The 13843-nt window shown below is 28.3% G+C and overlaps 1 protein-coding gene across 1 annotated transcript in view; it reads left to right on the top strand.

The window, feature by feature from the left end:
- The window catches only part of LOC117179109, a 14717-nt gene extending 1128 nt beyond the window's left edge, over positions 1–13589 (top strand). The window contains exons 2-7 of the mRNA XM_033370780.1: positions 4641–4862; positions 10471–10599; positions 10731–10952; positions 11033–11113; positions 12933–13154; positions 13240–13589. Coding sequence (XP_033226671.1) covers positions 4641–4862; positions 10471–10599; positions 10731–10952; positions 11033–11113; positions 12933–13154; positions 13240–13337 — 974 coding nt within the window. The 3' untranslated portion in view covers positions 13338–13589. The remainder of the gene's footprint in view (positions 1–4640; positions 4863–10470; positions 10600–10730; positions 10953–11032; positions 11114–12932; positions 13155–13239) is intronic.
- Positions 13590–13843: the final 254 nt, after the last annotated feature.

Here is a 13843-nt window from a genome sequence, read left to right as displayed (position 1 = left end):
ATAGTACTGACGTACGTCAGAACTGTTTTTCTCATTTTTTCCGCCATTAAATATATAATCATTAATAATTTTTAGTGAATTATAAGATATATGAGAATTGTGTGTGTATGAGTGTGTGGCGAATGTAGCGCATCAGCGACAAAAGGGCTTTGAACTATGTTATCTGCCCAAAAGTTTTTCCCGGTGACACATTTTTTCCTGGGGACCCTGTTACAGTTATAGCTTTTACACGATTTTTCAATAATAAAAAGAATGGACATATACTCGGATATAAATATTTCATCTTTACCTTTAGACCTTTGCAACTTTTTTTAAATGATTGTTTTTTGTAGAATAATAAATTGTATATTATCTTGTATTTGATATCGTTTTCTTGTGAAATATTCGAGATAAGAACATTGCTATCGTTCTTTTAATATCGTATTTTAAACCGTAATACTAAATATTTGGGTAACTTAAAATAGTTCAAGTCAGTTTTTCAATATTACTGTTTGAAATACGATGTTTGAAACAAAAAGAAACGGTATTAACTTGACGTGTATGTATCTCGAACGTTTGATATCGAAAAATTATACTCAACAACAATAGGATGGTCCACATTTATGCCTGTAAATATTCGGCTTTCGATTTTTGGTGATCGAACCCTCAATTTGTTCCTTTTCCCGAAAAAGAAATTCTCTATTTTTACATTCTCATCAGAGAAGGCATTATATTTGTATAAAATTTGCCCCCCCCCCCAGTTTTTGTCAAATATCCACGTTTTGAAATCCCCTGAAACTGAAAAACATTTTTTACGAATTTGTTTGTCTGTATGTATGTATGTCTGCCTGTGAACACGATAACTTTTGAAAAAATCAATCTATTATATTAGTCTATGGTACACTCTTTTAGTGTTCTAAACTAAAGGTCAAGTTCGTTAGCTAGCAATTTTAAATAAAAATTCAAAAAGTGAGCGCATTATGAATATTTTTGAGACCACTTTTTTCACAATTCAAGAATTCTCTGTAAGGTTATTCATAGTATTTAAGAAGTCGAACAATGTATCCCAACGACTTTTTTCATAAAATTAAAAATTACCAAAGTTATAGCATTTACAAAATTCCAAAAAAGACACACGAAAAAGAACATTTTAAGCCAAATAACGCACGATATGAAAAAGAGTCAAGAAAAGAAAAATTTTGCTTTTTGAATGCCCTGCAAGATTATTATAACAACTTTTTGAATTTTCTTGAAAAACGTGCCAATCTTGACTTGAATTTTTTATTTTTGGTTTCTTTTAGATAAAAGGTGAACAACCTAGGTAGAAATACACCATTGACGCTGTACTGGCCCAGTACAGATTTCCGTAGCCCATATACTGATCATCTACATTGGGCCAGTACTGGCTTTTAGAGTCCCGCAGTATTGGCTATCATTACTGGTTCTGTACTGGCAAACTGCTGGCATATGAAAATGCCGGAATTAATTTTTTAAATTCTCAAAAAGTATTCAGTTGTTTTGAGAACGAATCCATTCATTATCATACGAATGCATATCGTCCAAATATCATTTCTTATAACAAATATGAAAATTCAAATTCAAACTTTTTCATTAATTTCAACAGCCGCTGTTGCTATATTCTAAATATATGACGAAAAAGATATATTTAAAAAATCAATATTAATATATTGCTGCTATTTCGTCAATAAATGTTAATAATCCTGCTTGGAATGAACCGAGCGTCTTAACCATTACTCTATAGAATGTACTTACAGTATTGAAAGTCAGTAAGAAAACCATATTCTCATAAAAGCCACATCTCAAAAAAGTTAAATCTACAATTTCTTAACTCTCTTTTTGTAATTAATTTTGTTTATTATCATACCTCTTCATATAGATATGAAGTAAATTAACTGTTTGCGGGAATATAAATAAAATAATTTTCAAATCAATAATTAAAATCGATTACAATTTTTCTTCGTGAAATTTTTTGTTTTTTAGTGCTTTAAATCGTTCTACAACTTTTTACAATAACATAAAACGTCATTTTTAATTAGCATTTAAAATTTTCATCGACCAAACTTAGATATTTTATCGCGAACTCCGAAAATTGTTGTAATTATAAATTTGTTTAAACTTTCGTGTAAGGTTTTTCTTTTTAGTTGTTTTAAACATTTTACAACAATTAAGAAGTAAAGCAAATGTAATTTTTCTTGAACATTTACAATTTATCATAAAGATGGAACTTACAATTTTTTCTTAAAACAAAACAAGAAAAAAAATTGTTTTCGTGATAGTTATATTTATAGTTTTTTGATATTCTAGAACATATAAACTATATTTTTTCAATATTTATACTGCCGGCATAATACTGCCCCGATCGTGGAGCTATAACCATCAGCCAGTACTGGGTGAATAGCCGATTAGATGTACTGTTGACCATTTTAAGGTTCTTAAAAAACAATTTGTATAAACATATACTATATATATTTTTAAGAATTTATGCTGATTCAAGCTTCTCTACAACCATGTTTTCGCATATCTCCTTGAGTATACATAATTATAAAGAATTAACTTATCATAAAAAAATACTTATTTTAATGAGCCGGATCTTTTATATTTTGTATAATCTTGCGTTATGATCTGCCGTTTTCGGGAAAAATTCATTTTTCTGTAAAAACAGGCAAATTTACGATGAGTGACCTCGAAATATTATCCGATTCGTTTCTCCTTTCACGCGATTTATTTTTAACCCAAAAGGAACCAAAAATCTAAAATGAGAGTTAAGATTCATAATTTTTTTAACTTCCCTAACGTATACATGGGGCATTATTCCTCAACTGCCCCAACTCAAAAAGTCATGTTTTTCGATTGTCTCTAAACTCTGGGAATATGTTCGCCTACCCAACAGTAGTTAATCCACAAACTTATAGACCAGGATTACCAACCCTCCCCAAGTGAAGAAAGGTTGAATTTTCAACACCAATGCCTGCAGGGGTAGTTTCAAACACCTGTAACTTCCTTTCTAATTACGCGATTAAAAATTTTTATGAGGGTTTTGGAAAGTGCTTTTTACACGCTTTCATCCTATTTTATTATTTATAACATAAAAAATGGTTTAAACAATGTTTTCAATAAATCAATTGTTTATTTAACTTTTTTCGCAATTTAGGCATCTACGATTTTTTTTTAAATAGTTTCAAAAGAAAGCTTGACTTTTTTACTATGAAAAGTGTCTAATAAGAAAATGGACAAATTGAAATTCATTGAGTTACATAGCCGGTTGTAGAGGGAGTCCTCGCGCTCGCACTCGGGCGTTATGCGGCAGCATACCGCGGAACAGTTTTCAAGTATGCCATTTTTTTGTATTACTCACATTGATCCAAAATTGCATGAAGTCATCGGAAAAACTATTCAGTAATGTTTACCAGTAAGTTTGAAGAAGTTAAAAATTTTTAAAGTCATTATGAAAAAATATTAAGTAAAAAGCACTTTCTTAAAAATGAACAGTATTTTTCTGAAGATAAATAATTCCTCACTATTATAATTTATTATCTGACAATAATTGGTCATTGCTCTTGCAATTTTTTAAAACAAATACATGATTCAGCCAACTTCTCACGTATAAAGTGTTTGAGTAAATAACCCCCCCTCACTCGGGGAGGGTTGGTAATCCTAGTCTATAAGTTTGTGGATTAACTACTGTTGGGTAGGCGAACACATTCCCAGAATTTAGAGACAATCGAAAAACATGACTTTTTGAGTTGGGGCAGTTGAGGAATAATGCCCCACATATTGTTTTCATATTTGAAAAATCGACAGAAGTACACATTTAAAGATTCAGAAAATAAAAATAGTAATGTAAAAAAACCGAATATTTATAAATATATCGAAAACAGTACAAAATATCGAAAAATGGAACATAAACTTTCTGTAGAGCTTTTCAATCGGAATGACTTGGAAATGTTTGATTTTGAGATAAAATTCAGCCATTTTAAATTTAAAATTTATTTTTCAACATTTTCAATTAAATTTGAGAGAGATATTTTCCTTTTTTTTATCTTAATGAGTTGAACAAAAAAATTGCAAATGATTCATGCCAAGTTTCTGTTTTTTTGTAAAAATTTAAACAAAAGAGCACCCCGCACGAAATGTACTTTTATAAAGTATCATCTGTAACATCAAAATAACGAACTTGATCGAACTTTGACAGAAAAGCAAGTGCAAATATTCGAGCTTTGAGCGCCGGCATTTCAATTCAGTCCCTCTGAATAGTGCCACTCAAATACATGTACAAAACAAGACTATGTACCGGATTAATGCTTTATAGTACATATATAATAATTAATAAAATACTTACCGAATTAATGCTTGTACAAAAACGTTTAGTTTTTTTCGACTCAAAATCGAGAAAAAAACATCCAAACATATACATTTCCTACTTGCGGATTGGGGGTGCAGGGGGGAGAAAACTGCTGAGCGGCACTATTTAGGGAGAGTAAACGCGAATTCGATGGCGCTTTCACGTGCCAATAGTGGAGGAAGTTGAGATCCACGAAAAATACTCCCCTATACCAGCCTACATTCGGCATTATTCATAGATTGGACTACAATTGATTATAAAGTCAGTTTTTCCATAATCATTTATATCGTTTTTGAAGGCATGACTTATGAAGAAAAATTAGCAAAAATTGCAGAAATGAACGAATTCTGTGAAAATATTACAAAAAGAGATTCACATGATTGGCCTGAAGGATATCAGCAAATTGTGACTAGTCATTTGGCATGGGCCGCAACACATGAAATGTTGGATTATCCGCCAGAAATTCGTGAACGAGAACTTTTGAAATTTGCTGATCAATTGTTCAATGACTCAGTTTTCCGTAAGTTACATTTTTTGTTACTCTACCAAATTCTTAAGAATCGCTTTATACCGGCAAACAGTGCTGCAGCCAAATTTGATTTTTAAGGTGAAACCAAACTAGAGAGTACAATTTTTAACCGATATCCATGTTGTTTTCTAATCGATTCTGCATTGAATTTAGAAGAATTCTCTGACAGTCGGTCATTTTCCCGATGCTTAAAGTGGCCGAAAATTAAAATAGCGAATATTATGATACCGAAATTTATTAGAAGGAAAACTACTTTACCGAATGATTAATTGGCCGAAAACCATTTCAACGAATGATTAATTGACCGAAAACTATTTCAACGGATATCGAATTATTCGATAATAGCTTTAACGAAGATTAATTTTTCAGAAGATCCATTTTACTGAAAGTTTAAATTTCAGAAGGTCTAATTTTGCGAAGATTCAGTTAACCGAAAAATCAGTTTACCGAAAAATCAGTTTAGCTAACTAACCTTTATTTTTTCTTCCTTGGTGCATTATGTTGAGTTTTCACTGTTTTTATCCCTTCAATCAACTTGATTACGCATTATAATGTTTTATTTGTTATTAAATATCTACCTGAATGTAAATAAACAATTGTTATATTTTCGGATATTTGAACATTCCGTTAAATGATTTTCGGATAACTCACCTATCGCTAAACTGACGTTTCGGTAAATTGAACCTTCACAAAATTATGCCTTCTGAAATTTGAACTTTCAGTAAAATGGACTTTCGGAAAAATTAGTCTTCGCTAAAACTGTTTACGAATAATTCAACATTCGTTGAAATGGTTTTCGGTCAATTAATGATTCGGCCAATTAGTTTTTCTTAAAATAAATTTCGGTATCCTGATATTCGCTATTTTAAATTTCGGTCATTTGTACCATCCGAAAAATGACCGGCTGTCGAACTCTGTTGGCGCCGATTTATAAAGACGGGGTTTCATTTTTTTTAATGACAAAATGAAGAAAAAAAAGTTGAAAGTATTTAAAGCCACTGGTGAAAAATACTTTCTTGAGGACTAACAAGACGATTTGTATTACATAAAGGTTAAATTTGATCACAATCTAGATACAAAATATTTTATTGTGAACTATTAATTATTATTAAGAATTGTTTAAATAATAAACAAATTAAATTATTTGTATTATTTGTTACGATACGTGTGAACGAATTTGTAGGTATTACTCGACATGTGGGTTTAGTTTTGGTATGGTATGGACTAAATATTACTTTTTAATATTAATTTACGTGCTGGCTTTTCAAACAAATAAACCTTGTTTCTTGAACGAAAACATCATTTCTTGTCAAGTTTTACTGAGTGAAAACATTCTTAAATTTTATGAATAATTTTTATAAAGAAATAAAGAATTTTGTCATTTTGCGACTCTCAAGAAATATTTTTATACAGTAAAGCTTTACCGGAAATAATGTTTTTTCTAATCGTCAATATTTTAAAGTTTGTAAACTACACTAAAAAATATGTTATTGAATCCATAAGCCTCACAATATTTATTGTTTCATTGAATATTAATTTGAAATTTAAAATCTGCATGTTATAAAATTAAATTCAAAATAGTATAAAAGAATGGTTTTGATCATTGGAAATAGCAGCATTTATTAAAGATTGAATTAAATTTTATATGCAAATTATAAAAAAGTGAATTAATAATTTAATACAAAATAGTACATTCAAATATATGCTTCAATTTAAAATACTATAAAATATAATTAATAATCCTAAAGTAAAAAAAATATTAAAATAACTACATCGGCTTTCATTCAATTGAAAAGTTTTAATTTTAATCGGCTTTCAGTAATCTGTAAATTTTAATTGAATATAAGGGGCCGTTCACATATCATGTAACGTGCCAGGGGGGGGGGCGATTTGTTACGAAGTGTTACATGGGGGTAGGGGTCATCAAGTGCATTACGTAACGTCGATTTTATGATTTTATGCGATAATCAATTCAAGTTTTAGAGCGGCTTTTATTAGATTTACGTTGGCAATGAGTTGTGTTGATATTGGCAGCGCTGCTTATGTGGTGCATTTTGAGAGAAAAACAAACGACTGCGGTTAATAAATAAATAAATAAATATTTTATAAACTAATCGTTCTGAGTTTGTAATTATTAATGTAGAAAACATCAGGCAGTAATATTTGAATATTCTATAAGTGATATTAGGATGCAAACTGTTTGAAACGCGTTACGTAATATGCGAACGGCCCCTAAGATATCCCAGCAGAAATTAGAAGCAAAGAAGAAAATTAATAAGTTAATGATGGATTTTTCATCGTCATAGAATGTTCTGAAAAGACATTCTGGAATTCTGTGTCTTAACTATATCTTCCATTATAAATACTGCTCCATTTTAAGATGTATAGAATTGAAAATTCCTTGACTTCTTTAATTTTGAATGTTTATAGATTAAAATCATAAAATTGTGAACGTCTATTTGAAATAGATCTACTTTAAAGATTTTTTTCTTTTTAAATTGTTAAATTTGGAATATTTTCAGTTAAAAACCCTTCCATTTAAAAAATATATAACTAAAAATTCTTAAATTTTGATCATTTGAAAAATAAAAAAAATTTTCCATTCTTAATATTTCAAATTGAAAACATTTCGAATGTGAAGCACAGAAATTACAGAATTTTTAATCATAAATGCATAATTTTTTATTGTACATTGTCAAAATTAAGACCTCTTCAATTTTAACAATTTACCATTCCAAATTCTACAATTTTGAAGAGTTACAACTGGAAACTGTACAATTTTAAAGTTGTATATTGAAATATTCTTAAATCTTAATTATTTTCAAGATCAAAAGTTAGGTTTTAAATCCTAAATCTTCCAAGTTGAAGATATTTCCAAAGTGAATTATAAAAATTGTAGCTTTCTTAAATGAGAAACTTAAAACTAGAATAATTTATAATTTAAAATTGTATTCTGTTTACATGTGAAAAACCGTTTATGACCTTTTGTGATATAGCAATACCAATTTATAAATATAAAATATATATTGTTTACCTTCTTGATACCAGGAAAACTAGCATAAACTACCCATATCATTTCCAAATTTGTAAACAAAATCACTTACATTGTTTATAAACCGATTTATTTTTTGATATTGAAAATAGAACAAACGTATAGTTAACGAACTTTCAAGCACCTTTCTTGATCAATCAATATTGACTCAGAAACTTATAAAAAAGTAAAATTGTTTCTACGAAGAAAACTTTTGTTTTAATTTGGAATATAAACCACCGTAAGTAAAAAAGTTGTTTCTTGTAACAGAACACATCGATTGATATTTTCATGGGCTCTGTGAATTTCTGAAAATAAGATTTTCGGTAATACAGAAACATAAGCTTGAAAAATATTGAAAGTATCCATTTTTTCTTTTGTTAGAGAAACCCTCCATATAAGTGAGAAAGCAAAATAATGATGAAATGAGCACAAATAAATACTCAGTGAATAAAACCATAGTACTTCACAGCAGTATTTTCCATTGTTTTGAATTTATTCTAGAGGAATTTCATTCGAAATGATTTTATTACAAATCCTTTAACCTGAAAACAGTGCAACTATCATGCCTTACTCGCTAAATCTGAATTAGTTAAATTTAACTGATTAGCAGTCAAATTTGACTAATAATTATAAAAGAAAGAACCTAGTAACTGATAATTGTTCAAAAATAACTCATTTTTCGGCCACCGGTCGCCATGACGAACGGAGGCGAAACTACTAATTCGTTAGTCAAAAATCCACCAATTGGTTAGTCAAAATTTACTAATTGATTAGTCAAAAATGGGACGCTTTCGGAGAGACGCGCATGTCCGTAACGCAAATGTTTATTTCTAAGACATCACTTTAAATCGTTTTTTTAAATTGCACGATGAAATTTATTTTTAATACGTGACACTTATTGCAGCGAAGAAAATAACTATTAATTTAATAACAAAAGTTCAAACTAAAGACACTTTTTTAAAATAAAAAATCGCCTATTTTCCCTAAAGTTAAGCTGGTGAACCACTGTGATCCCTGTTGCAATATAAAAAACTGAAGCGAGTTTCTCATATTTATTTATGGTAAACTCACTATTTCTCCGTTTTAATTTAAAAGTCCGGGGTACTTCTCATGAATTTCTGTGATAGCCAGTGTCTTCGTTGAAATCCCCTCTCTCGTCTATTCTTGAAAGTTTGAGTAACAAAATAATCTTCTCTTTTTCTGCGTCAATGACTTGACAGTGGTCATGTTGAGCAATTCACTAATGAATTGGTAGTTCTCAGAAATGATTAAAGAAAATTAGTTATTTTTTGACTTATTCAATTGGCAAGATACAAAAAGTGGCCCCTTGACTAATTCATTAGTCAAAACCTTGAAGTAACTAATTTTTCAATCAAAATTGAGTGAACTGATTGAATTAGTTTAATTTTAACTAAGTCAGATTTAGCGAGTGCAATTTGATATCTACAATGTCGAAGAATTTAAAAAAAAACTAGAAAATTGCGTATACGTTTAAAATTGAAACCAAACGGAATTTAGAATATTTAAATCTAAAATTATTAAATATAAAAGTTACTATCTCAAGGCTTCTAATACGAAATGTCACATATTTGAAACATTTAATAGTGAGATTGTGCTGATATTTTTAATATTTGAACTGTGATCTTTTAAAACAGAGCGAAAATTTAAATTGAAAACTTCGAAAAACAAAGAAATTTAAAACCAAAATACTATAGTTTTAAGGTCTCATAAATTAAACTTTTTTCGAATTGCGCCATCAAAACTATAATTTTAAATTGATGCCGCTTGATGAAGCTTATACTCAATGTCGTTTGATGTCATTTCGTGTCGTGTGTGAAGTTGGGGAAAAATGATGATTACTAATACTTTCTTTACAAAGATAAATAATAATGCTGTAAACTGTTTAGATAGATTAAAATAGGTGACGCAATAAGTGCTGTTTCGTCTTCAAAAAGTTCTTCGAGGTAAGAACGCTCTGCACTGCATCTCTTCAATATCCACGGAAACTAACCTGTAACAAGTAACATCTAGATGGCTGCGAGCTATAGTTAAACATATGTTAACCTGAAACATCTTGATGTTAAGGGTAAACATCCATTTTTCTTCGTGAGACATTCAGAGTGATTGGATATAATTTTCTACTAAAAAATGTGGTTTGTGTCAACAAAATTACTGTCATTTTCTACATATAAAATTGAAGAATTTTGAATATTGTAAATCATTAAAGAATAATTATTCTAAAAACTTTGAAAACAATAGGCTTCCTGATTATAAATTTTCATGATTAACAAATTCAAATTTTAAGCGTTAAAAATTAAACAATTCCAAATTTAGTTGAGAAAATTAGAGTATTCTTAAATGATGATCGTGATACTAAGTCATTAAAAATTAATCATTTTCAAATTGTGCATCACGTATTTTAAAATTCGTCTACAAAAAAACACGCGAAAACCGAGCAGATACATATGAACTAGAATAGGGAAAGAATGGTTGAGTGTTAGATTATTATATACGCACTTATAATATTAATAATAATTAAGCATGTTACACTTTAATAATTTACAGGAACAAAAGTTGATGCTTTTTTGTTTCACCGACAGTATTTGTCGGAAAAATCACATACAGCGACACGACCAGCCAACGCAACTCTCCAGGAAGAAATATCACACATTCTGTTTATGATGAGAGTAAATGGTAAAATATAACGTAAATTAAATGTTAAAAGCTATGATACTTAACTTTTTTTACGAAATTTATGAAATTTATCTTTGAAATTAAATAACATTTACACGTTTTATTTAAAACTTAAATTCACTCTTTTTCAGTCGTAAGCTACGAAGAAAAGTTAGCTAAAGTAGCCAAAATGAGGATACTTTGCGAAAAAATTATAAAAAGGGATTGGAATCACTGGTCAGCAAGTTATCAGCAGTGCGCAATTGATACATTTTTATTGAAAGCTTTAAAAATACTCTTTAATTATCCACTTGAATATATCCAGTTTGAAATTGAAAAATGGGCGTCCGAATTATATCATAACTCTAATTTCAGTGAGTATTCGCATATAATTATAAAATAATGTTTTCATTTTTTAATTTTTTTTAATTTAATTAGCTGTTTCTTTTTTTAGGAATGAAAGTCAATCGTATTTTGACGCAGCCAAAAGTGCAGAAGAATTTTTCACAATTACCTTTTATGAAAAAAGATGATGGTAAGTAAACAAAATATATAATTAAAAAAATCTATGCAACATTACTTAATTCAAGATGGCTGTCTTAATTCAGAAAAAAATCCCAGTCATTTCATAATTTCTTCCCGTTTCATACAATTATTTCACGGTCATTGAAATTTAATATTACGAACTTTCATATCTGAAAAATTTTTCATTTTCAATAATTAAAAATTTGCTTAAATTTTATACTTTCAAAATAGCAGCTTAACAAACTTTTAACTCAAACGCTCAATAATTTACACTCATAAAATGGAATCGCCTTTTGACACTTTTTAATAAAACAATTTTAAACTTAATGCCGTTAAACTGAAAATTTTCAAATTTTATACATTTGTAGTTCAAACAGTTTAAAGGATTTCTGGTTAAAAAACATAAATCCACATTATTATTTTCTTCTCTAATTTGAAGAATGAATCAAATAATTTTAAAATGTTCAGAATTATATAATTTAAAGCAGTTTTAACTTAAAACATTTAACAAATGAACGATTAAATTCTTTTTTTAATGAATACTTTTTAAATTAGAAATAATTATATGTTAATTTTAAGTCGTTTTGAATTAATAATATTGTTCAGTTGTTATTTATAAATCAACACTCAGCACTTTCACTTATAAATTTAAATGAACCCTATGAAATTTTAAGCATTCAAGCAATTATTAATTTTTAAATATGTATTTAAATTAATTAATTAATTTATCAACTAATTTATTAATTTATTTAATTTCAAATATTTATGAATATTGAAAAATTGTTCTTTTTTAATTAAAAGATTTCAAATTAAATGGGTTAAAAATGGAATATTTTCGACTGAAACAATATTTTACAATATTTTAGTATGATTTAAAATTGAATATAAGCATTTAATTATGAATTTATTAAACTGAGGTTATTTTCATATTGAAAATAGTTTATAAAGTTTCAATCAGATTTTTACATTGTGTTTCGACTACTAAGTCTCTCAAATTAAAGCAGTTAAATTTTTAACGTTAAAATCTGCAAGTTGTTTAATTTTTAACAAATTCAAACTTTTTCTTGTAGAATCAATTATAATTGATTGTTCAATTTTTAATTATCGAACTAAAGTTCGTTTTGAAAATTCAATAAACAATATATGTTCAGATTTGATCAACTTAAAACTTTTATATCACAATTGTCAATTTCTTTAATATGATAATTGTTTAAAAAAGAGATGATCAGAATTGATGTTTTTTAAATCACATAAATACCCTATCTGAGTCAAATGAATGATTATTAATTTTCCAAAACGTTATTTTCCAATGAAAAACCGTTTCCGAGAAAATCAACTTTCCAAATTTTGTATATATGGATTAAAATGTATATTAAATTCTCAGATACAATTATATAAATATAACTTTTTTTTAGTTTTTTTTTTAAATACAAAACTGTTTTTTTTCTTACATTTTTAGTGGTTGAAAATTTCAGAAAATTGAAATTTGAGTTTTCAACAGTTGAAAGTTGAAGAAAATTGAAAATCTAATATCCAACAGTTACAAATTCAACAGTTGAAATTGCAAGAGAAAAGCGATTTTTAAATTAAAAGCATGTATTTAAAATGTTATATTTACATAACTTTACATGAGAATGAGTTTTTTACATGAGTTTTATAAGAGTAGACAATTCAGAATATGAAGACGCATATAAATACTGCCATCTAAAAGACATCTTTTTGATAAAGTTTTTTTCGAGCATTCCCAGGCGCGCTCAACCTTGCGAGCGAAGCAGGCAACATAATTTATGGAAGATCCCTTTAAATTCTCACATTTTATTTTATTTTAGGACTGAGTCAGGACAAAAAGATTTCTGTATTAACAGAAATTAACGCATTAACCGACAAAATTATACAAAGGAATTGGAATTCTTGGCCGAAGGGCCATCACCAATTTGTCAGTGGCACGTTGATCTGGAACGCCTTAGATCAATTAGTAGATTCTTCCTCTCAAGAACGACAACGTGTACTTCTGAGATGGGCGAATGAATTGTCCAGAAGTTCAGCTTTCCGTGAGTATTATGCATGAAAGTATCACATTTATGTTTCAAGAAATAATTGATTGTTTTTAATTTAAATTATACGCTTAACTCGCAGGAAAAGAAGTCGATTCTTTCTTGAGAAAAAACCCACAACATCTGCCAAGACCGATACATAAGCCGATTCCTTCCAATTTAAAAAAATTTAGATTTTAATAATTTAGAAGAATGTCTATCTTATTATCAATCTTCTATAATAATCTCGAACATTTTTTTGAGAACTTTCCCAGCTGTAATAAAATAAAATTAGGGTATGAATGGAACGTATTTTGTCATAGTGAAAATAATTTTAAGGAATGTTAATAATTTTTCACGAGAAGTAATTTTATTATACTTCTTGCATCACTACTAAGAAAGATAAGGCAAGGACATGCATACAAATAATAAAACATGGAATTGAAGAATTAATCTGTATTTTCTACATTTTTTATATTCCATTAAATAATATTGAAGTGTTCAGAAGAAATTTAATTATATTATTCAATGTTGTATTAACACATTTTGTTCCACGTGACTAGATTATAAAAAAGCAATCAAGTTCAGGAGTTCAACAATGTTAAATTATTATTATTATTATAAAAACATTTCAGTGTTGAAATGTTGTCACAGGCTTATACTGCCCAACATGTCGAAGGCATTTTTGGTTAGAGATGGATTTTTAT

This window comes from Belonocnema kinseyi, chromosome 8 (assembly GCF_010883055.1).
Source record: "Belonocnema kinseyi isolate 2016_QV_RU_SX_M_011 chromosome 8, B_treatae_v1, whole genome shotgun sequence".
Lineage (NCBI taxonomy): Eukaryota > Metazoa > Arthropoda > Insecta > Hymenoptera > Cynipidae > Belonocnema > Belonocnema kinseyi.
The sequence above is the reverse complement of the archived record's forward strand: the minus strand, read 5'-3'. Positions and strand labels throughout refer to the sequence as shown.